This window comes from Halichoerus grypus, chromosome 7 (assembly GCF_964656455.1).
Source record: "Halichoerus grypus chromosome 7, mHalGry1.hap1.1, whole genome shotgun sequence".
NCBI lineage: Eukaryota > Metazoa > Chordata > Mammalia > Carnivora > Phocidae > Halichoerus > Halichoerus grypus.
In genome coordinates this window covers 25,402,433-25,425,604 of record NC_135718.1, presented here as the reverse complement: position 1 = coordinate 25,425,604, position 23,172 = coordinate 25,402,433, and the positions used below count along the sequence as shown (strand labels likewise).

Here is a 23,172-nt window from a genome sequence, read left to right as displayed (position 1 = left end):
TTCCAGGATGGGGCTAGACAGGACCCTTGGGGCCACACAGGCCATTTCCCTGCCTCCTGGCAGCTGCCTTGGTAAAGAATGTCCTGGAAGCCTCAGGGATTCTGCCCCAATGTCCAGTGGGAAGGGGACTGCTGGCGTTCTTTGATTCTTTGAGCTGAGTCTAACCATAGCCCCTGCCAGAAAAGGGTTTCTGAGACACAGGAGCCCTCCGAGGGCTCACTCTCAGCTTCTCGGGGTCCCATGCGGTCATGTCTGCCTTCTCTAGGTTTCTGCCTGGCTAAACACTTGCATCCAGCTGACACTTGACAGTGGCCTCCCTTCCCACAGAATAGAGCTCCCTGGAAGGGCTAGGGCCAGGCCAGGGAGGGGGCGTGGGGTGCAACATTTCAGAGGCACTCACTTGTGACCCCGCGAGAGCCAGCACGCCCCTGCATTTTACACCAGGGATGCCTCGCTTGCCTCATCCTCTCCTGGCTCTGCTCATGCTCCCATTACCTCCTCAACCCTCTTGGGGCAGCAGAGGTTTCTTTCCTGCCCTCAGTTCCCCGCCTGGGCCCCCAGTTCCTCTCACCTTCCTGTGGGACTCCCTGGGATCGGGCTGCAGACCCCGTAGCTGCCTCTGGACCCCCCTGGCAGGCACTAGTCTCTGGCCCTCACTTCCTCTTCCCTTTGACCTTCTCTAACTCTCCCCTGCTTTGCCCACAGTCCCAGCTTTGGACTACGTGGGGCCTGTGACATCCCTGCTGTCTTCTCCCTTTGGGGCCTCCATCCCCCCAGCCCCACCCCCTGGCCCATGCACCAGCTCCTCCTCCCTGAGGAAGGGAGGGGTGGGACTCCGGGGCAGGCCTGAGCCGCCCCTCAGCCACCCTCTGCAAGTCCTACCAAGAGCCCTGCACTTCACTCACACTCCAGGGGCATTAGTCCGGTCTAGACAGAGCCTTCAGATTTATTCTCAGGCCAGCAGCAGTTCACACTTGACCTCACTGCAGCAGACTTCAGGGTATATGTGTATGTGTGAGAGTCTGTGTACGCTTGTGTAGAAATGAGTGTGCGAGAGTGCAGAGGTGTGTGTGCAAACGTGTGAGTGTGCTGCCATTCAGAGCCCATGGATTTCTGACGCATGAGTCATGGGTTGGGAGTGAGCCTCGAGAAGATATGCCCATAAATAAGACAGCACCCCTAACCTCCATGTCCATTCTGCAGCTGACTGGGCACGTGATCTTGGGCATCTAAGAGGCTGGAGGCGGGGGTGGGGGCTGTCTTTCCCTCCAGACCCCACAGAGCAGCTGTCATGGATATTTCTAGCTTGCCTGGAGTCCCAGACATTTATGGATGTGATGCCTGCAATGGGTGGGGGTCAGGGGGCAGGGGAGGGACATAAAGAGCTTCACTCCCAGGGATCTTAGTGGAGTTCTGCTGGCAGCCAGGCAGATTCATCCATTCCACAAGTATTTTTTGATAGTCTGTCACGTGCCGGGCACTCTCCTATGGACTGGGGACATCATGGTGAATAGAGGTGACCTGTCCTCTCGCCTCACAGAGCTTATGTTCTAGTGGGGGGAGGCAGAACATAAATAAGGGGGAAAGGCTACTTTCACCGTAATCTCCCCTTCCCCCCAAGAACCAATAATGGTATGGGAAGTGGCCGAGGTGGTGGGGGTTCTTTAGCTGGGGTTGGCAGGGAAGGTCAGGTGGTGACACGTGAATTGTGCCTGAATAATGAGGAGCCATCACATGGAGACCTGAGAGAAGAACCTTCCATAAGAGGATGGATGAGATGCTTGTTGTCAGCTCACACCCTCACTGGATTCTGGATCAAAGTTGCTGAAGCCAGAGAACTAGAGGTGACCTAGAGGAGCAGGAAGGCAGATTCTCTCTCTGGGGGGACCGCGGTTCATCTTCTACCCCAACAGACAGGGAGAAGGAGATACCCTACATCCAGGTAGAAGGAATGGCTCCCTTACCCCTTCCTGCAGGCTTCCTGGTAGCAGTATTGAGCTGGAGGATAAAAGAGTCATGTGAATAGATAACTTGCTGAAGCCCCTTCCTCTAGGAAGCCTTCTTTGATTGCTAAGGGCCACAGAGGCTCGGCTCGCCCCACCTCTTACAGTTGACAGAACCAGTCGGTTCAGAGTTGGTGGTTCTCTCACGGTTTGTCCCTGAGAGCTGTTCCCCCAGCTTGGCCAGGTCTCCTAGGTCCTCTCTGTATTCACCCAAAGGCCCCCAGTGCGATGTGTGCAGTGACCGGATAGCCGGGGCTTCTCGTCCTGAGCCCTTGCCCCAGCGCACCCTCAGATGTAACTGAGGGCCGACGGTCAAGTGCTTTGGTTTCCAATCTCACCCCACTCATTGAATCAACCAGTCACTCATCAAAAAAAAATTTTTTTTCTTGAGCTTTTACTGTGTGCCAGGCCCTGTACCTGGCGCCAAGGGGACTGTAAAGTAGAGCTACCTCGCCCTGCGCCCGGCACCCGGGGACCTCAACGTTCTTGCTGTTTCTGTTTTCAACCCCGAGTTCCACTATCCGTGGGAGGAATGAGCCCAACTCCCGGAGCCCCGGTATCTGCCTGGCCTCTTCCCCCGACCTGGGCCGGGCCCCCAGCGCCGCGGAGAACTTGTGGCAGCGGGAACGCGGCGCGCCCCGGGGCCACATCTGGCTGAGCGGGCGCGCGCGTGTCACTAAGACGCTCATTCACCGGCGCAGCTGTCACCATAACAACCGGAGCGAGGGAATCCTGGCGACTGCGGCGGGCGGGGGGCGGGGGCGGCGGCCGCGGGAGGAAGCCGGCGGGGGCGCCCAGCACGCCCCGCGCTCCACAGAGCCCCGCTCCATGCGGACCCGCCGGCGGGAGGGCGCCACGCACGTCGCCGCAGCGGCCGTCCCCGCGGGCGGGGACCGAGCCCGCCGCCCAGCCGCCCGGCGCTCGCGCCGGGAGCCCTGACTCTATGGCCCGGGGGGAGCGCGCCGGAGCCTCCGCGCCGCCCATCACCGGCGGGAACCCGAGCGCCAGCCCGAGGAACAGGGGAGCCCCGGGCGCCGCCGGCCCCGGCCCAGGGGCCCGCCCGCGGCCCCCGCCCCCGCCGCGGGGAATGGCAGGCAGGTAGCCGGCTGGCGCGAGGACCCCCGCGGCGGGCAGGACGGGCCGAGGACGGCGCGGCCCCGAGAGAGGGAGGAGAGCGGCGGCCCGCCCGCCCCCGGCCGCAGCCCCGGCAGGGCCCTCCCCCGGCGGCGCGCGCCCGCGCGCGCACACATTCGCACACCGTACCTCGGCTCCTGCCCAGCCTCTCCTGCCCCCCGCGAGTGCCGAACCCCCTGGGGCCGGATGCCATGGGTAACAACTTCTCCAGTATCCCCTCTCTGCCCCGAGGAAACCCGAGCCGGGCGCCGCGGGGCCACCCCCAAGCCCTCAAAGGTAAGGAAGGCTCCGCCGGGCCGGGCGCAGCCGGAGGACTGGGGCGCAGGTGGAGGGGCAGGGAGATGTGGACAGGTGTAGTTGGGGAGCACGGGCAGGTGCCACCTGTTGTGCGTATTTGGAGACTCGAGGTGCGCATCTGGCCCTAGAGGTGGGCTGGGGTGGGGGGGCTGCTGGTGGTGATGTTGAAAACCGGGAGGATGGCGTTCCGTGGGGTCTGCGCAGTTTTCCCTGCCAGCACTGGGAACGTCACTGGAGTTAACTCAGGCCATGATGCTAGGCTAGCGTGCAGGCGTTGGGAAGGGCATTTGCCCAGTGGGTAGGGAAGTGTGGCAGGATGCACAGGCTGGCCAGCTGTGCTTTTCAAGGGAGGCATCTCAGTCTCCTTTTTCATCTGCCCAGGGCTGGAGAGGTCACGCTGGAAGTACTAGTTGCATTTCCAGTTGGACGATCTTAAAGATCCAGGACTGACTTACAGCAGCCTGGAAGAAGGGGCCAAAGCTGATGGCCTCTCGAGTCCTCTGCAGCTGTTGACTTTTTGCATCCACAGACTCAGCTTGTTTTCTGGTTCCTCCAAAGGCCAGATGTCCAGTTGGAACCTTAGAAAGGAAAGGCTGGGAGCCTTGAAAGAGAGGAACATTTACCAGGAATGTCTTTGCTGTCTAAATCCCCAGACCTACCCAGCACCGGAAGGGAGGCCCTAGGCCCAGTCCTCAGCCCTGAGGCTTCCAGTGCTGTCTCTGACCTTTGCAAGACCCAACTGGGTCCTCCCAGGCCCTCAGACCCCACTGATTCCCTTCAGGAAGCTGCTTTTCTACCCCTTAGAACGAGCTAGCACTTGTCCTGGGCGTTCTGATGACTAAGAGCTACGAAGGGAAGCCCCTGGTCTTCCACAAAGAACCACCCACTTCTTCAGTCCCTTGGGTTGTGAGAAGGATAATAGTCATACCCCTTGACAAAGTGTTAAAGTTTACAAAGAACTTTCACAAACACCTGTTCATGTGAGCGAGGAAACTGCTCTGGGTAGTCAGCAAAACTAATCGAACCCATTTTATGGTGGAGGAGAACCAATGCTTGTTTCATGTTCCTGAAGCCAGCGAGAGGCAGAGGGAGGCTGCAGAGCTGTGTCTTCTGACTTGGAATTCTGTCCTCTCTTTCACTGGACAGTTAACTTTTCAGACTGGGAGAGAGGAGAGACAGGACCACTGCTCAGCGTTCTAACTCCAAACCTTTCAGAACTTCCGCTCTCAGTGGGTTTGTTGTGTCTTTCTGGAAATTAATATGGTGGTACATGTCAATCTTTTTAAAATAACACATTCATTGGCCTTGTGATTCTCCTTAGAGGAACTGATCTCAGCAAAATGGAGATCTGGGCAAATACTTATGCATCAGGTGAAGATGTTCACGGCAGTGTTATTTATACTCGGAAAACAACCTCAATGCCCTGTAATCATGGTATATCCTCTCGGTGGAGTATAATGCAATCTTTAAAATTGTATTTTTGAAGAATATTTGATGACTTGGGAAAATGCTCAGTGCAGCATAATGACAGTTGAAAAAAGCAGGATACAAAGTTGTATAGGCTGTGAGATCCCAATTTTGTTAAAAAAAATATGAATGCAAAAAAAAAAAAAAAATCAAACCTTGGAAAGTGTCCAAAATGGTAACAATGGTTTTCCTCTGGTAAATGGGATCATGTAAGATTTTTTCTTTTCTTTTTTATACTTCACTCTTTTTAAAAAATTTCTACAATAAGCAAGTATTATTTTTTTATCATCAGAAATAAGCTGTAAGTATTAACATGGATAAAGACTATTTCTGAGTATTGGAAACAGATTCCTAATGATGGAGGAACCTGTGGACATCCTCCCGTTCAATGTCCTCCCTCACAAGTGAGAAGAATGAAGGGAAGGGAGAGTGATTTGCCCAGTTACTCAGTGCATCAGATGGCAAAGTCGGGCTGAACCCTTCAAGGATAGGGTAGCTGGGCCAGTGAGTTGACTTGGGGTTTAACTGCTCACAAACTGCCCCAAGAAGGCTGGCCTGCTCCATCCTTGACCCTGGGGAAGCCCAGAGAAGGCTTTGGTAATTGTACCCCTTTTTACCTAAAATGTGGGATTGTGGGGATGTGAGGTCTCCGTGGCTGGGGTCTTCGGCAAGGGAGAAAAGGGGCAGGAGAGGGTCTGGGATCCTCCTACCTCCCTGTCCCCACCCCAACTTCCTCCTCTGCCTGACTCCCCACCTATGTGGCCTGGGAAACCTCCCTTATGCTGCCTCCCTGGTTTACAGGGATCAGTTTCTTCTTCTAGGGGACTAAATTGTGGTGAAATTCTCCCCCTAACTGTCTCCCTCCCTCTGCCCATCTCCCTTCAGGCTTGATTTACCAGAATCCACTCTCTTCTCCCTTCCCACACACCTATAGGAGGTGGCCATGAGAATTTTGATTTTGCTGCTTCCAAGCCTGAGATGAGGATTAGAGTGTGCCCATGACAGCCACCTATGGGTGCCCTCTGTCCTTTGCCCAGGTTCCACTGATCCTGACTTCTCCAGACCCTAATAAAGCCATCAGCTTTATTCTGTGATTGTTTTAGTGTCCATTCCAAATTCCCTTCTAACTGTAGCAGCATTGACCTAGTAGTCTTCTCTGATATATCACTGGTCATCCAGAATTCCATTTCAATTCTATTGGTGTTGACCTCAATACTGGCTGTGATTCTAAGCCTGTCCACCCAGACTTCTGCTCAGATTGCTTATGTACTCACCCTGAATCCAGCTCTAATTCATATCAGTGTCTATCTTAGAAATTTGCTAGGGGTGAGGAACTCTCGATTTTTTTCTCTCCTTCTATAATTGCAATCTCTATTGATTTCTCACCATTTTAATTAAAACAACTGGAAGGGGTCTGGCATAATAGGGACCCTGGGACACATTGGAGAGCTAAGATTGGTCTGGCTGTCAGTCCGACATGAAATGAAGCTCATCCATCACCTCTCAGGTGGTAGACTTTGGTGTTCTCCTTGGAGACACACTGACTTCATTGTTGGTGATTCCCACTGGGGTCTGAACAGGGTTGGTCTAGGAGTGTCCAGGGGAGAGATCCAAGGCATAGCTCTGGGCTTAGGACCAACAGACAGTTACAAGGAGTTGCTATGTGCCTGGCCTAGAGGTGAGGGCTTCTGACACCCCTGTACATTCACAGGCTGAAGATCTATTTGAAAAGGCAAGGCGGATTTGAGCTGGACATGGAGGGAACTGCAGAAACTGGATAGGTGACAAGGGGTGCAGTAGGCGTGCTGGGTACGGGGAGGAGGGTTGGGAAAGAGACATACAGCAGAGGCTTGGAGGTGGGAATCGGTAGCTGTGTGTATATATTCTCAGTGAGGGGCACAGGGTAACTGGGGCAAGGGGCTCATGCTTCATGGAGACAAATACAGAGAATAAAGAACTTCCTCCTTTCCCAGTTCTTTCTGAGTGCCTGCCTGCTTGGTGTATGTGTTGAGGGAAAGGTAACTAGGAAAACCCTGTGGAGGGCTATCCAGCCCCAGTGGTTACCTACAGATGAGGATTGGATGGGCCACTTCCCATCGTTTTTTTTTAAATTGTAGTGAAATTTACATGAAATCTACCATTTTAATATTTTATTTATTTTCGTTTTATTTATTTTAGAAAGAGAGAGAAGGAGAGAGAGTGGGGGAAGGGGCAGAGGGAGAGAATCTTTAAGCAGACTCCCTGCTGAGCACGGAGCCCAACGTGGGGCTCAGTTCCACGACCCATGAGATCATGACCTGAGCCAAAACCAAGAGTCGGACACTTAACCGACTGAGCCACCCAGGTGCCCTCATTTTAACATTTTAAAGCGTACAGTCCAGTGACATTTAGTACATTCACAGTGTTGTGCAACCACCACCTCTATCAAGTTCCAGAACATTTTCATCACCTCAAAAGGAAAGCCTGTACCCAGTAAGCAGTCACTCCCCATTACCCCCTCCCCTGAATCCTTGGCTAAGAATGCTACCCAGAAACACTGACCTAGGAAGTGGTGGCACTGGGACTTCTACCCAGAACACCAGAGCCCATGGGGGAGAACACATTAGGGCTTTCTTTTCCCTGACCCTCTGGGATGGCACATGCTCATGCCAAGATATGCACATTGAGGCTCAGGCATTGGCTCTCAATCACAGAGGCCAAGATGGAGTCTGGATAGGCAAGAGCAAGAAGGGTGGGGGGAGGAGGGCAGGAGCTGGGCACTGCCCGGGGGATGCCAGGGATGCCTCTATCCTGGTGTGCCTGCTGCCTGGGCCTATCTCTTGTTGGTCTGTGACTCTCCCAAGGGCTAGAGGCTTAGGAGCTGCTTATCACTGAACTGGTTGCTTTGGCAACCCTGGGCAGGATGCAAGTGGTCTCCGTGGTAACGCCTGGGAAACCTGCCTATGGGGATGGAGGGAAGTGGACTGGCCAGCGGTCAGGCAGGGTGGCACAGGCAGAGCTGGGCTAGGCTGCTGAGATCAAAGGCCTTTGGGGAGGGTCAGGCTTATGGAATAGCCTGGGCTGCCTGGTGGCTATTCCCCAGCAAGCCAGAGTCCAGTGGCCCAGGGGAACTGGGGGCCTGCCTGGCGACGCCAAAGGCACCAATGCCCAGGAAGTGGGAGGAGATGGGGGTGAGAGTGGGAAGGGGGGTAGAATATAGCTTCTGGATGACAGATCCAGCTACAGGGTTTATTAAAAGATGCTTATCAGAGGTCATTACCCAGATCCTACTGTTTTGGGAAATGAGCAGGTGCTGACGCACGTGGGGAGCCGGGCGGGGAGAAAAGAAGGTCTAGGAGAGGAGGAGAAGGAGATAGATGAGAGTCACTGGCAGGCAGGTGGGAGGCCTTGGTTTTCTCTCTGCTCTAGCTGCAGTTGGGGGGTGGGCGGGGCTCTGCACTGGGCTCTGGAACTGAGGTTCTCCTAGGGTGAGAGCTGGGGTTCCAGGAATGCTCTGATGGGAAGGGCTCATTCTGTTGTTTAACAAATGCATACTGAGCATTGACGATGGGCCAGACACTCTCGTAGGCATGAGAATACAGTGGGGTACAAAATAGATGAGGGCTTACTGCCACGGCTGCCATGAAGCTTCCCCTCCAGTGGAGAGGCAGATGGGAAGAAAAATGACAAATGAACAAAAATGAATCGGAATACGATAAAAGTGCTAACATGCTATGTGCTGGAGTCTGTACTAAGCTCTTTACACCTATTATCTCATTTATTTTTTTTAAAGATTTTATTTATTATTTTAAAGAGAGAGTGCGTGTGCACGCGAGTGGGGGGAGGGGCAGAGGGAGAGAGAGAATCCCAAGCCAACTCCGCGCTGAGCACAGAGCTGGACGCAGGGCCCGATCCCACGACCCTGAGATCATGATCTGAGCCAAAATCAAGAGTTAGATGCTCAGCCGACTGAGCCACCCAGGCGCCCCTTATCTCATGTAATTTTTAAAACAAACCTGTGAAGGAAGTATGATTATTAACCCCATTTATGGATGGATAAACTGAAGCTTAGAGGTTAAGCAACTTGCTCAAAGTCAAATGGCTGATACGAGGTGGAGCTGGGATTCTGGCCAAAATCTTTCTGATTTTGGAGCTACTGTTCTCTCTTTCTCTTTTTAATACAGACATACTTAGGAGATATTGTGGGTTGTGTTGCAGATCTCTGCAATAAAGTGAATATTATAATAAAGTGAGTCAAATGAATTTTTTGGTTTCTCAGTGCATATGAAAGTTGTGTTTATGCTATACTGTAGTCTATTAAGTGTGCAGTAGCATTATGTCTAAAAAAACAGTGTACATACCTTAATTAAAAATATTTTATTGCTAAAAAAAATGCTAACCATCACCTGAGCTTTCAGTGAGTTGTGTTCTTGCTGGTGGAGGGTCTTGCCTTGATGTTGATAGCTGCTGACTGATCAGGGTGGTGGCTGCTGAAGGTTGGGGGTGATTGTGGCAGTTTCTTTCTTTCTTTTTTTTTTTTTAAGATTTTATTTATTTGAGAGAGAGCATGAGTGGGGGAAGGGAAGAGGGAGAGAATTTTCAAGCAGACTCCTTGCTGAGCGTGGAGCCTGACACAGGGCTCGATCCCACAACCTAGGAGATCATGACCTGAAACCAAGAGTCAGATGCTTAACCAACTGAGCCACCCAGGTGCCCCTGTGGCAGTTTCTTAGAATAAGACAACAATGAAGTTTGCTGCATCAATTGACTCTTCCTTTCACAAATGATTTCTCTGTAGCATGTGGTGCTAATTTGATAGCATTTTACCCACAGGAGAACTTTTTTCAAAATTGGAGTCAATCCTCTTGAACCCTACTGCTACTGCTTTATCCACTAAGTTTATGTAATATTCTAAATCCTTTGTTGTCCTTTCAACAATCTCCACAGCATCTTAAGAAACCACTTTGTTCATCCATAAGAAGCAGCTCCTCATCTGTTAAAGTTTTATCACGAGATTGCAGCAATTCAGTCCCATCTTCAGGCTCCACTTCTCATTCTAGTTTTCTTACTGTTTCCATCCCATCTGCAGTTACGTCCTCCACTGAAGTCTTGAACTTCTCAGGGGCATCCATGATGGTTGGCATCAACTTGTTGCAAACTCCTGTTAATGCTGACATTTTGACCTCTTTCCATCAATCATAAATGTTCTTAATGGCATCTAGAATGGTGAATCCTTTCCAGAAGGTTTTCTATTGACTTTGCCTAGATCTATCAGAGGAATCACTATCCGTGGCAGCTACAGCCTTATGAAATTCATTTCTTAAATAATAAGACTTGAAAGTCAAAATGACTCCTTGCTCCATGAGCTGCAGAACGAAGGTTGTGTCAGCAGGCGTGAAAACAACACTCATCTCGTTGTCCGTCTCCATCAGAGCTCTTGGGTAACCAGGTGCATTGTCAACAAACAGTAATATTTTGAAAGGAATCTTTTTTTCTGAGCAGTAGTTCTTAACAATGAGCTTAAAATATTCAGTAAACCATGTAGTAAACAGATCTAGGCTTCGTTGCTCCATTTATAGCACGCAGGCAGAATAGATTTAGCATAATTCTTGAGGGGCCTAGGATTTTCAGAATGGTCAATGGGCATTGGCTTCAGCTTAAAGCCTCCAGTTGCATTAGTCCCTAACAAGAGAGTCAGCCTGTCGTTTGGAGCTTTGAAACCAGGCACTGACTTCTCCTCTCTAGCTGTGAAAGTCCTAGATGGCATCTTCTCTAATAGAAGGTTCTTTCGTCTACATGGAAAATCTGCTGTTGAGTGTAGCCACCTTCGAGAATGATCTTAGCTGGATCTTCTGGATGCCTTGCTGCGGCTTCTACGGCAGCATTTGCTGCTTCACCTTGCACGTTTATGTCGTGGCGACGGCTTCTCTCTTCAACCCTCATGAACCCACCTCTGCTAGCTTCAGGCTTTTCTTCTCCAGCTTCCTCACCTTCCTCAGCCTTCACAGCATTGAAGAGTCAGGGCCTTGCTCTGGATCAGGCTTTGGCTTTAAGAACATGTTGTGGTTGGTTTGATCATCTGTTCAGACCACCAAAACTTCCTTCATATCTGCCATCAGACTGTTTTGCTTTCATATCATTCGTGTGTTCACTGGGGTAGCACTTGCAATTTCCTTCAAGACCTTTTCTTTTGCACTCACAGCTTGGCTAACTGTTTGGCACAAGAGGCCTTGCTTTCCCTATCTCCCACCTTCCTCACTAAGCTTAATCACTGTTAGCTTTTGATTCAAAGTGAGAGGTGCAAGACTCTTCCTTGCACTTGAACACTTAGAGGCCAATGCAGGTTGTCAATTGGCCAAATTTCCATATTGTTGTTGGTAGAGCAATCAGAACACATACAACATTTATCGGTTAAGTTTGTGTCTTATAGGGGTGTGGTTGGTGACACCCCCGAAAGGTAACCGATCACAGGTCACCATAATAAATATAATAATAATGCGAAAGTTGGAAATATTGCGAGAATTACCAAAATGTGACACAGAGACACGAAGTGATCAAATACTGTTGGAAAATGGCACCGGTGGACTTGCTGGATGCAGGGTGGCCACAAATCTTCAATTTGTACAGAAACCTCAGTATCTGCAAAGTGCAGTGAAGTGAAGCACCATAAAACGAGGTATGCTTGTAACCTCTTTATTTAGAACAGTTTTAGATTTACAGGATTATTGCAAAATAATATGGGGAGTTTCCAGATACCCCATATCTGGTTTCCCCATTATTAACATTTTAGTATGGAAAATTTGTGACAAATAATGAACCAATATCCGTACACTGTTATTAACTAATGTCTATACTTTATTCAGATTGCCTTCATTTTCCCAGTGTTCTTTTTCTGTACCAGGATCCCATCCAGGATATCACATTATATTTTTAGGTACCATCTTATATATTTAGTTGTCATGTTTTCTTAGGTTCCTAAGATAATTTCTCATGCTTTCTTTGTTTTTGGTGACCTTGACAGTTATGAGGATTACTGGTTAAGTATCTTATACGCTGCCCCTTTCTTGGGATTTCTCTGATGTTCTTCTCGTGATTAGATTGCTGTGTAGGTTTTGGAGAGATAGACCGTAGAGGTGAAGTGCCATTTTCATCACATATCAACAATGCATGCAATCAACATGATTTATCCCTGGTGAAGTTGACCTTGATCACTTGGCTGAGGTAGTGCTTGTCTGATTTCTTCATTGTAAAGTTAAAGTTATACTTTTCTCCCCTTTCCATATTGAACTCTTTGGAAGAAAGTCCCCATGCACAGCCCTCACTTAAGGGGTGGGAGTTATACTTCATTCCCTGAGGCCCGAGCACTACTTTATTTTATTTTAATTTTTTAAAAAAGATCTTATTTATTTATTTGAAAGAGAGTGAGTGAGAAAGAGCACATGAGCACGGGGATGGGGAGAAGCAGACTCCTCTGCTGAGCAGGGAGCCCGATGTGGGGCTGGATCCCAGGACCCTGGGATCATGACCTGAGCCGAAGGCAGACGCTTAACCGACTGAGCCACCCAGGTGCTCCCCCCGCTCCCGCAAGCACTACTTTAACTACTGTCACCTGTTTCTTTAGTTACCTGGTCAGTTATAACATCAGTTACATCTGGATAAGGGCTGTGAAAGAGAAGACTGTGGAGCCAATGGGGGAGCTTGACGTGGTCCTGGGGTCTGGGAAGGTTTCTCTAGGGAAGTGATCTGAGGATGAGTAAGGCTTGGCTTTATGTTCTTAGAGGGGTGCTCCTGGCCTATTGGGTGTGGAACTGTTCATTTAGCACCCCTGTCCCCTGCTTGTTCAATGCCACTGGCCACCTTAAATGTCACTGTGACATAAAAAAAAAAAAAAGCTCTCCCAAGGTTTTCTTTTTTCTTTTAATTCCAGTATAGTTAACATACAGTGTTATATTAGTTCCAGGTGTACCATATAACGATTCAACGATTCTAGAATTACTCAGTGCTCATCAAGATAAGCGGACTTTTAATCCCCTTCACCTCTTCACCCATCCCTCCACCCACCTCCCCTCTGGTAACCATCTGTTTGTTCTCTCAAGTTAAGATCTCCCATATTTTTAAAAGCACCCCAAAGGGGGCAGTGCCACCCCCAGTTGAGAGCTTTGAGCTGGGTGTGGAGAGCAGCAGTGAAGACGGTTCCTGGCAGGGGGCCTAGCATAAGCCCCTGCGCTTGAGGGCAGAGTTTAGAGTTGGCTCCCGCTAACTGTGGGGGCGATGAGCCCAGGCCCGTGTCATCCTGACCCTCTGGGCCAAGGAACTTTCAGCAGAAAAATCATTAAAAGACCACTGCCTTGTCTCTCTGCCATGGTAACAGAGGCTGTCTGTGCAAGGCTGGGACAGCAGGAGGAGAGAGGGTCTTTCCTGGGCTGCAGGAAGGGCCGAGGGAAGTGTGTCTGCTGGCTTATCTGTGTGGTTTTCTTTGCCTCGGTTGCCCCAGAATGCCAGCCTGGCTACCCCAGAGGCTGGGGAGGGGACAACAAAAAGGGAGAACATTGCCAGGAGGAGGTGTTGTCTTACGATAAAGGTGGTGGCAGGTCCACATGCTCCTGGCTTTCACCTTCGTCTTTCCCCTATGGCTTGCCCTGGTTTCTCCCCAGCATCCACTGAAAGGTGGGTCTGCTCCAGGGGTCAGTCTAGAGTGTGTGTCCATCCAGGTGCCTCTGAGAGTGAGGGGAGGAGGCACTTTGCCTTGATCAGAGTAAGTAAAACTGCAAGGATGCTCCAGCTGATTTACTTCATGTGCTGGTGCCTCTTGGCGCCCGACATGGAGCTGGGTATGGAGAACTGAGATGTGAATACTGGGCATTGGGTCTGCCCTTGAGGTGCTCACAGCTCAGCCTTATTTAATTCAGATATCCATCTGTATAGACAGAAGGGTCCTGGAGCCCTTTTTCTCCTCTGTGTCTGCTTTCTTTTCCTTTCCCTTTCTTTCCCTGGTCTTCCCAGCAAATGCTCCTTGGAACACATTCTCCCTGAGGCTAGAAGACTGGCAGGTGGTCAGGAGGAAGGGCCGGTGACCCCTGATTTTGAACATCAGAACCCAAATATACCATAGAGACTGTTTTGTTCCTGCCTCCTTTCTCAGCCCCAGTTTGGGGTTCTTAGTCCTGGAGAGGGAAAGTGACTTGACCAAGATCATACAGCTGAATTGGACCAGGTGGTATTGTGGTCTCACGGCTCTGACCTTGCAGGATGCTAATGCTTTCCAGAGTTGGCAGAAGTATACTCCAGAGGGACAGCCTGAATGCTTGCCCCTGCCGTGCTATGTGCTGTCCATAGGGGAACTACTGAAGGGCTTTAGATGGAACAGTGACAAAATCACTTCGACGTCTTAGAAAATTCTGGGGCAGGAGAGGAGCAGGGCAGGGCCAGCCAGGAGCCTCTTGCAGACCACCAGGGGAGGAGACAGTTGTGGCTTCTGCCAGGAGGGGGCAGTGAGCAGTGAGGCCAGGAGATTGACTTCAGCTTGAAGATTTGGAGGTGGCGAGGGAGATACGGAGGAGCTGCTTGTGCGGATACATCTCTGGGGATTCTGACCTCCAGGGCAGTGGTCAGGGAAACACCCAGTGGCCTGGCTTGGAAGAGCTTGCATGCACGGGGGAGGGTGAGCCTCTTGGGAGGTCAGGTGTGTACGATGTGTGGGTGTTCCCTTGAGTGCTGTGTCCCACCCAAGCTTTGAGGTCTTAGAGCCTGGAGGAGAGACAGGCGGGCAGGGCATGGCTGGCCCTGGGCTCTTAACTCCATCTCTACCACTTGGGAAACCATCAATAATTAATATTACCTCTGCCTGTCATAGGTGGCTCCCGCAGGGGGGTGGGAGAGGCAGGGCGCTGGCACCTGCGGGGTGATGTGCACCTGGCTTCTGCTGGCCCCTGAGCCAGGGGCCTTCAGTCCTGATGTAGCCAGGCTTTCTCAGGTGGCTCCTCGCTCCCAGCGGAAGCACACAAACCATGAAAGGTGGCCATAAATCAGCCGGGACAGGCCAAGGTTGCTCTGGTTTTCCCAGAGTGAGATCAAAGCCCCAGACCCTCACCCTGGGGCTCAGTGCTTATTAAATTATTAAACTGTCAAGGGAGGGGAAAGCGGAAGGGACTGGGTAGATGGCCATATAGTAAAACAGAATGCAGAAGAATGGGCTGAGAAATGAAGCAGCAGGTGGTGCAGATTTCTCTTCAAGATAGAGATTTCATTTCCTTTGGATATATCCCCAGAAGCAAGAATCACTTGGTAGTTCTACTTTTAATCTTTTGAGGAACCTCCGTACTGCTTTCCAAAATTGCTGTACCAGTTTGCATTCTCACCAACAGTGCACAAGAGTTCCCTTTTCTTCACGTCCTCATCAATATTTGTTATCCGTCTTTTTGATAAGAAACATCCTAACAGGTGTGAGGTGATATCTCATTGTGGTTTTGATTTGCATTTCCCTGATGATTCGTGATGTTGAACACCTTTTCTTGTACCTATTGGCCATTTGTATGTCTTCTTTGGAAAAATTACTCTTCAGGTCCTTTGTCCTTTTTAAAATTGAGTTACTATTATTATTTTCTTGTTTTTGAGTTCTAAGAGTTCATTATATATTTTGGAGGTTAACCCCTTATCAGACATATGATTTGCAGATATTTCCTCCCATTCCTTAGGTTGCCTTTTTATTTTGTTGATTGTTTCCTTTGCTGTGCAGAAACTTTTTGTTTGATACAGTCTTACTTGTTTATTTTTTTTTTTCTTTCATTGCCTGTGCTTTTGGGATCCTATCCAAAAAATTATTGTCAAGACCAATGTCAAGCTTTTTCCCATGTTTTCTTCCAGGAGTTTATAGTTTTAGGTCTTATGTTTAAGTCTTTAATCCATTTTAGGTTGATTTTTATATATGATGTAAGATAAAGGTCCAGTTTAATTCTTTTGTTTGTGGATACACAGTTTTCCCAACGCCATTTATCCTTTCCCCCTTGTGTATTCTTCGCATCTTTGTTGAAAATTAGTTAACCATATATACATAAGTTTATTTCTGCATTATTTTATTCTATTGATCTATATATCTGTCAGTTGGAGTGGGCCCCTTTGTCTTGTTCCTGAGCTTAAAGGAAAAACTTTCAGCTTTTCACCATTGAGTATGAGGTTAGCTGTGAACTTGTCATGTATGACCTTCATTTTATTGAGGTACATTCCATACATACTTAATTTGTTGAGTGTTTGTGATGAAAAGATGTTGATTTTGTCAAATGCTTTTTGTGCATCTGTTGAAATGATCATATGATTTTTTATCTTTTATTTTGTTAACATGGTATATGATATTTATTGATTTATATATGTTGTACCATTTTTGCATCCCAGGGATAAATCCCACTTAATCATGGTGTAAGATCCCCTCAGTGTGCTGTTGAATTCAGTTTGCTAATATTTTGTTGAGGATTTTTGCATCTATGTTCATCAGGGATATTGGCCTGTAGTTTTCTTTTCTTGTAGTGTTCTTATCTGGCCTTGGTATTAGGGTAATGCTGGTCTCATAAAATGACTTTGGAATGGTTCCTTCCTTTCTTTTTTTCTTTCTTTTTTTTTTTGGAGAGGGTTTGAGAAGGATTGGTATTAATTTTTGTGTAAATGTTTGATAGAATTCACCAGTGAAGCCATCTGGTCCTGGACTTTTCTTTGTTGGGAGATTTTTTTTTTTTTAAAGATCTTATTTATTTATTTGACAGAGAGAAAGAGAGAGCACGAACAGGGGGACCTGCAGGCAGAGGGAGAGGGAGAAGCAGACTCCCCGCTGAGCAGAGAGCCTGATGCGGGGCTCGATCCCAGGACTCTGGGATCATGACCTGAGCCAAAGGTGGATGCTTAACCGACTGAGCCACCCAGGCGTCCTTTGTTGGGAGATTTAAGAATACTTTACCCAGGGCGCCTGGGTGGCTCAGTTGGTTAAGCGACTGCCTTCGGCTCAGGTCATGATCCTGGAGTCCCTGGATCGAGTCCCACATCGGGCTCCCTGCTCGGCAGGGAGTCTGCTTCTCCCTCTGACCCTCCCCCCTCTCATGTGCTCTCTCTCATTCTCTCTCTCAAATAAATAAATAAAATCTTAAAAAAAAAAAAAAAAAAAAAAAAAGAATACCCAGCAAAGCTATCCTTTGGAATTGAATGAGAGATACAGACATTCCCAGATAAAAAAAGAAAAGCTGAAGTAGTTCACAGCCACTAAACTTGCCTTACAAGAGTTCTTCAAGCTGAAAAGAAAGGATACTAACTAGTAACATAAAAACATATGAAAGTATAAAATTCCCAGGTAAATGTAAATGTATGGTCAGATTCAGGATACTCCAGTATTCTAATGGTAGTGTATAAATCACTAACAACTCTAGTGTAAAGGTTAAAAGACAAAATTATTTTAAAAAGGTATAATTACAATAATTGGCTAGTGGATATACAATATAAAAAGATGTAAATTGTGACATCAAAAACATAAAATGGTTGGGAGGCAGTAAAAGTGTTGAGCTTTTGTATATGAACAAAGTTGAGTTGCTATCAGCTTAACATAGACTGTGATAAGATATTGGCGTTTTGTTTTGTTTTCAGAGAGAGAGTGTGTATGTTTGTGTGTGAGTACGTGCATGCTCGCACGTAAGGGTGGGGAGGGGCAGAGGGAGAGGGAGAGAGAGAGAGAATCCCAAGCCGGCTCCATGCTGAGGCTCCACTCGGGGCTCCATCTCACGACCCTGAGATCATGACCTGAGCTGAAATCAAGACTCAGACTGAGCCACCCAGGCACCCCTGGGTGCGATAAGATGTTTTATGTAAACCTCATGGTAGCTACAAAGCAAAAACCAATGGTAGGTACAAAAAAAGATAAAGAGAAAAGAATGAAAACATACCACTATAGGAAATCATCAAATCACAAAGAAAGACAGTAAGAGAGGCAGAAAGGAGCAAAGGATCTATAAAATACCCAGAAATCAATGAACAAAGTGGCAGTAGTAAATCCTTCTCTATCAGTAATTACTTTAAATATAAATAGTCTAAATTCTCCAGTCAAAAGACATAGAGTGGTTGAATAGACAGAAAAACAAGATCCAATGAACTACCCAAATATAAGAGACTCACTTTAGCTTTAGCTTCAAGGATACCCCTAAGCTGAAAATGCAGGGATGGAAAAAGATATTCCAGGCAAATGGAAACCAAAGAAAGCAGGGGGTATAAGAGACAAGGTCATTATATAATGATGAGGGATCGACTCATCAAGAGGAAATAACTATAGTAAATATATATGCACCTAACTTCAGAGCACATAAGTAAAATAAAGCAAAATATTAACAGATCTGGAAGGAGAAATAGACAGCAATACCATAAAAATAGGGGACTTCAGTCCTCCCCTTTCAACAATAGATTGATCATCCAGACAGAAAATCAATAAGAAAACAATGGACTTGAGCTACACTTTAGACCAAATGGACTTAATAGACATAGACAGAACATTCCATCAAACAGTGGCAAAATGCACATTCTTCTCAAGTGCACACAGAACACTCTTCAGGATAGATCATATGTTATCCACAAACAAGTCTTAACATATTGAAGAAGATTTAGATAATATCAAGTATCTTTTCCAACCACAATGGTGTGAAACTAGAAATCAATTATAGGAGGAAAATTGGAAAGTTTACAAATATGTGTAGATTGAACAACATAGTCCTGAACAACCAATTGGTTAAAGAAGAAATCCAAAGGGAAATAAAAAAAATCTTGAGACAAACAAAAATGGAAACACAACATACCAAAACTTACAGGACGCAACAAAAGCAGTTCTAAGAGGGAAGTTTATAACGATAAATGCTCATATTAAGAAAAAAGAAAGATCTCAAATAAAAAGCCTGATTTTACACCTCAAGAAACTAGAAAAAGAACAAACTAAAGCCAAAGTTAGTAGAAGGAAGGAAATAACAAAGATCAGAGTAGAAATAAATAAAGACTAGAATGATAATAGAAAAGACCAACAAAAGTAAAAGTTGGTTTTTTTTAAAGATACATAAAATTAACAAAATTTTAGCTAGACTAAGAAAAAGAGAGAAGACTCAAATACCACAGAAATACAAAGGATCATAAGAGACTACTGTGAACAATAATATGCCAACAAGTTGCCAATAAGAAATGGATATATTTGTAGAAACATACAACCTACCAAAACTGAATCATGAAGAAATAGAAAATCTGAGCGCCCCAGTGTTTATAGCAGCAATGTCCATAATAGCTAAACTATGGAAAGAGCCCAGATGTCCATCGACAGATAAATGGATAAAGAAGATGTGGTGTATGTGTGTACACACACACACACACACACATACACACACACACACACACACACACACACTGGAATATTATGCAGCCATCAAAAGTGAAAGCTTGCCATTTGCAATGACATGGATAGAACCAGAGGGTGGTATGCTAAGCAATATAAGTCAGTCAGAGAAAGACAATTATCATATGATCTCACTTATATGTGGAACTTAAGAAACAAAGCAGAGGATCATAGGCAAGGGAGGAAAAAATAAAACAAGACAAAATCAGAGAGGGAGACAAACCACAAGAGACTCTTAACCGTAGGAAACAAAATGAGGGTTGCTGGAGGGGGTGGGGGATGGGGTAACTGGGTGATAGACATTAAGGAGAGCATGTGATGTAATGAGTACTGGGTATTATATCAGACTGATGAATCACTGACCTCTACCTCTGAAAGCAATAATACATTATAGATTTAATAATTGAATTTAAATTAAAAAAATAAATCAAAATTTAAAAAAAAAGAAAATCTGAACAGACCAATAATGAGCGAGGAAATCTTCTCTTTTCAGGGCAGAGAGAGCCTAGCTAGGCCTGAGAGGTGCAGAGGGGGTTTTCCATCTCCTGGGCTGGGCTGGCAGATCCTTTGGGGTTGAGGAAACCAGCCAGCCACCCAGACCCTGGCGTGGAGCCAAGAGCATGGAGTAAGTGGTGGGATGAGGCTGTGAGTGACCAGAATGCCACTCACATGGAAGTTTCTGCATCAGAGTACAGCCCTCCTAGAAACTGGGGCTCTGGTTGCATGAGATTCTTCTGGTTCCTTCACTGTAAAATGTAAAGGAAACTGTTTTAGGGAGTTTGGGTTTCCTCGTCTGGTCCCCAAGTTGAGGGTGTGTTAAAGAAACAAAATATAACAAGAGCCTAGATCAGTTGTTGTGAAGAGGGTTTCCCAAGATTCAGGGCTTGTTCTGAAAGTGGGGTGTTTACTGTCTAGTGCTAAGTTTCCGATCCTAGGGTACATGGTTCTATTTTGGGGTGAAGGTACCATTTCTGTAGGCAAGATTCTGGCTTGGTATTGAGGTGCCCATTTTGGGGGTCTGATTTCCATGCTGGGGTGAGAGTTCCATTTCTGGAGGGGAGTTTTCACCTCAGGGTCGCAGATTCATGATTGCAGTTGAGCTTTGAGTCTTGGGGCCAAGAATCCTTTTTGGCCTTCCATATTCTAGGATTGGGTTGAGGTTCAATTCTTAGGCTTGGGGTTTGATTATCAGGCTGCAGGTCTTGTGCCCTGGGAGGAAGGGAAGAACTAGAATTCCCTTTCACTTCTGGAGAAGACTTTCTGGGACCAGCAGCAGAGGAATGGGCCAATAGACTCATGAGCTGATGGTCAGGAGGCCTGGGGTCCAGCCCCTGCCTGGATGTGAGACTGAAGATAAATCACTTGTAAGCATTAGGTCTTCGCTGGAAGCATGGCCGGGCAGGAGTGTTGACTCACAAAACACCATCCAAGCTCTCTTGATCCTCCCAAAATGACACTAATGGTGGGTTCCACAGGCACCGATGGCCATTGCTCGGTGAGTCAAATCCATGATGACAGCGCTCAAGCTGCCCTGGGCACTGTCAGCTTGGTCCAATTAGTGCCAATTGGATCTTAACTTGTGCTGAGGGGCCCTGGGGCAAGGGAGCGAACACTGAGTGGGATATGTTAAATCTGGGGCCCTGGGGCTTGGTGTGTGGCTCTGGCAGGCGGGAGCTGGGCTGGGTTGGGCCCACAGCTTCCCTCCTAGTGGGCCAGTTCTCACATAGCCCAGGCGGTGGGTGCAGACATACCGTAAACTGTGATCTGAGGGGCCTGGCTCTCTCCACTGTGCTCTGTGGAGGAGAGTGACTGGGATGCGGGGGGATTATTCTGTCCTCTGCCCCCAGCCTGGCTAGCGCCCAGCTGAGAAACATCTGCTTCTATAGAGGGCCACCGCCCTAACTCCCCTCTCTCATTTCTTTCTCCTGTTACTCCAATGTGGATCCTCTCAGACAGCCGAAGTTGCTGGGAACAAAAAAGCCCATTGTGTTTGTCTGGGACTTTCAGCTTTGTGAAGCCCTCCTGGATCTTGCTCCACATCTCCTAGAGATTGCTGAGACAGGTGGTCTTGGCCTTATTTCCTGGAGGAACAAACTGAGGTCCAGTTGGGTGGACATTTCCAGGGTACCCTCAATGATGCCTGTACCCGCTTGCCCAGGGTCACAGAACTGGCCAGTGGGCCTTGAACGCGAGTGCCTGCCTTGTGGCCTCCTAGCCCCACGACACCCCTCTGGCAGGTGGACCTTCCTGTCTCAGAGGCCCTCCTCTGTTCAACCCAAACGGGAGACAGCAGTGAGTAATGCAGAGCTGTCAGGGTGAGGCCATGCAGGGAGTTTCCAGCTCAGGGGCAATTTCTCTAATGTTCCAGAAGAACTTCTCCTTTAGGACAGAGCCCCTTCCCTATGGCCCAGGAAACTCAGGCACCACAGAAGATGGGGGAGTTTTCTCCACCACTAGCTCTGTCCCAGGGATGTAGGGGGTGCTCTGTCTGGGTCTGCAGGGACCCTCCGAGCCCCCCTGTCTGGGCCTGGCCAAGGTACATGGGAGGTTGAGGAGCCTGGGGATCCCACTGGGCTAAGGAAACTCAACCCAGACAGTGGACTCTGGCGTGGTCCAGCAGGCCTCTGGAGTTCCCCAAGGGCATGGGGCGGGGGAACCTAGGGGGTGAGGAGGGAGGAAGAAAGCAGGCAGGGTAGAGGCCCTGTGGTTGAGGAACGGACTCTGGAGTCAGATTTCGTCTCTGCTGCGTGTGCCGCCCGGAGCCAGAGGCTTACTCCTGCATACCTGCATTCCTTATCGGAGATGATGCTTGACGAGTCAGGAGTGCACCATAAATACTAGTCGTTGTCATCCTGAGGCTCAGCCCGCAGGTCCCAACTTAGACATCACTTCTACCGGGAAGCCTTCCCTGACCCCCCACCGCCATCCCCCGGCTGGGTTAGATGGCCTCTGTGTCCTCCTCACTGCAGCCCTGGGCTCCCCGCACAAGCACGGAGCCAACCAGGCTTGAGGGCCTGGTCGGCTGTCGGTGTCCCGCGCGGCCTGCGCGCTCACTGGCCCGGCACACCCAGTAGGTGCTCAACAAATATTTTGAAATAAAGGCAAGAATGGGCTGATTCTGGGAAAGTCAAACTTTTCTTTCCCGGCCCCTCAGCGCTGCAACAGCCCACTTTCTTTTCTTGGTTGAAGTGACATTTCCCAAATACCAGGCTCTGGGGCCAAGACAAGAGAAGGGAAGAGTGATGTGGGACTGTCGGTTCATCCATTCATGCCTTGATGACACAGATGTTCTCGGGGGTGCCGGGCCTCTGGGGATGGATGTGCCCCCATCCTTACAGCACTCCTGGTGCTGATCCCTGGGGCTGAGAAAGGTCAGAGGAGGGGAGGGTGGTCAGCTAGGCTGAGTAGAGTCAGGGAGGGCTTCCAGGAGGAGAGATTGGTTTTGCAGAATGATGGGGAAGTTTGGGTAGATAACAGATGGGCCTTCTCTTGGGGGTGGGCACAGAGCAGCTGGAGAAGATGGAGCTGCCTGATATATGGCAATAAGGCAAAGCTGGCCAATGACGTCGTGGCCTGAGGGTGTGGGGGCCTTGGCTATCTTGCTAAAGATAGCTGTGGGTACCACTGATCCTCGTGCTGCCGTCCACAGACAAGTGACCCTGGGCAGGTCATGGCATGGCCCGAGGGCTAGTGTACCCACCTGCAGGATGGGAGCTGTGGTGGCCGCCACTCAGGGTGGTCAGCCCACCGTGGCAAACCCCTTTGTAAAAGAAGACGGCCCAGGCAATGGAGGGACGGAGCGGCCGTGCAGAGGGGCAGGCGAGGAGGCAGGTATGGGGGGATGCTACGTGGGAAAACAGGAAGGCAGTCCTGCTTCAGGCTTCTGTTTTGTAA

At 48.6% G+C, this 23,172-nt stretch overlaps 1 protein-coding gene across 1 annotated transcript in view; it reads left to right on the top strand.

Annotated features, from left to right (window-relative positions):
- Positions 1–3,228: 3,228 nt before the first annotated feature.
- NEURL1 (neuralized E3 ubiquitin protein ligase 1) overlaps positions 3,229–23,172 on the top strand; it is a 76,811-nt gene continuing 56,867 nt past the window's right edge. Inside the window, exon 1 of the mRNA XM_036089961.2 lies at positions 3,229–3,413. Within this exon, the coding sequence (XP_035945854.1) occupies positions 3,329–3,413 (85 nt within the window). The 5' untranslated portion in view covers positions 3,229–3,328. The remainder of the gene's footprint in view (positions 3,414–23,172) is intronic.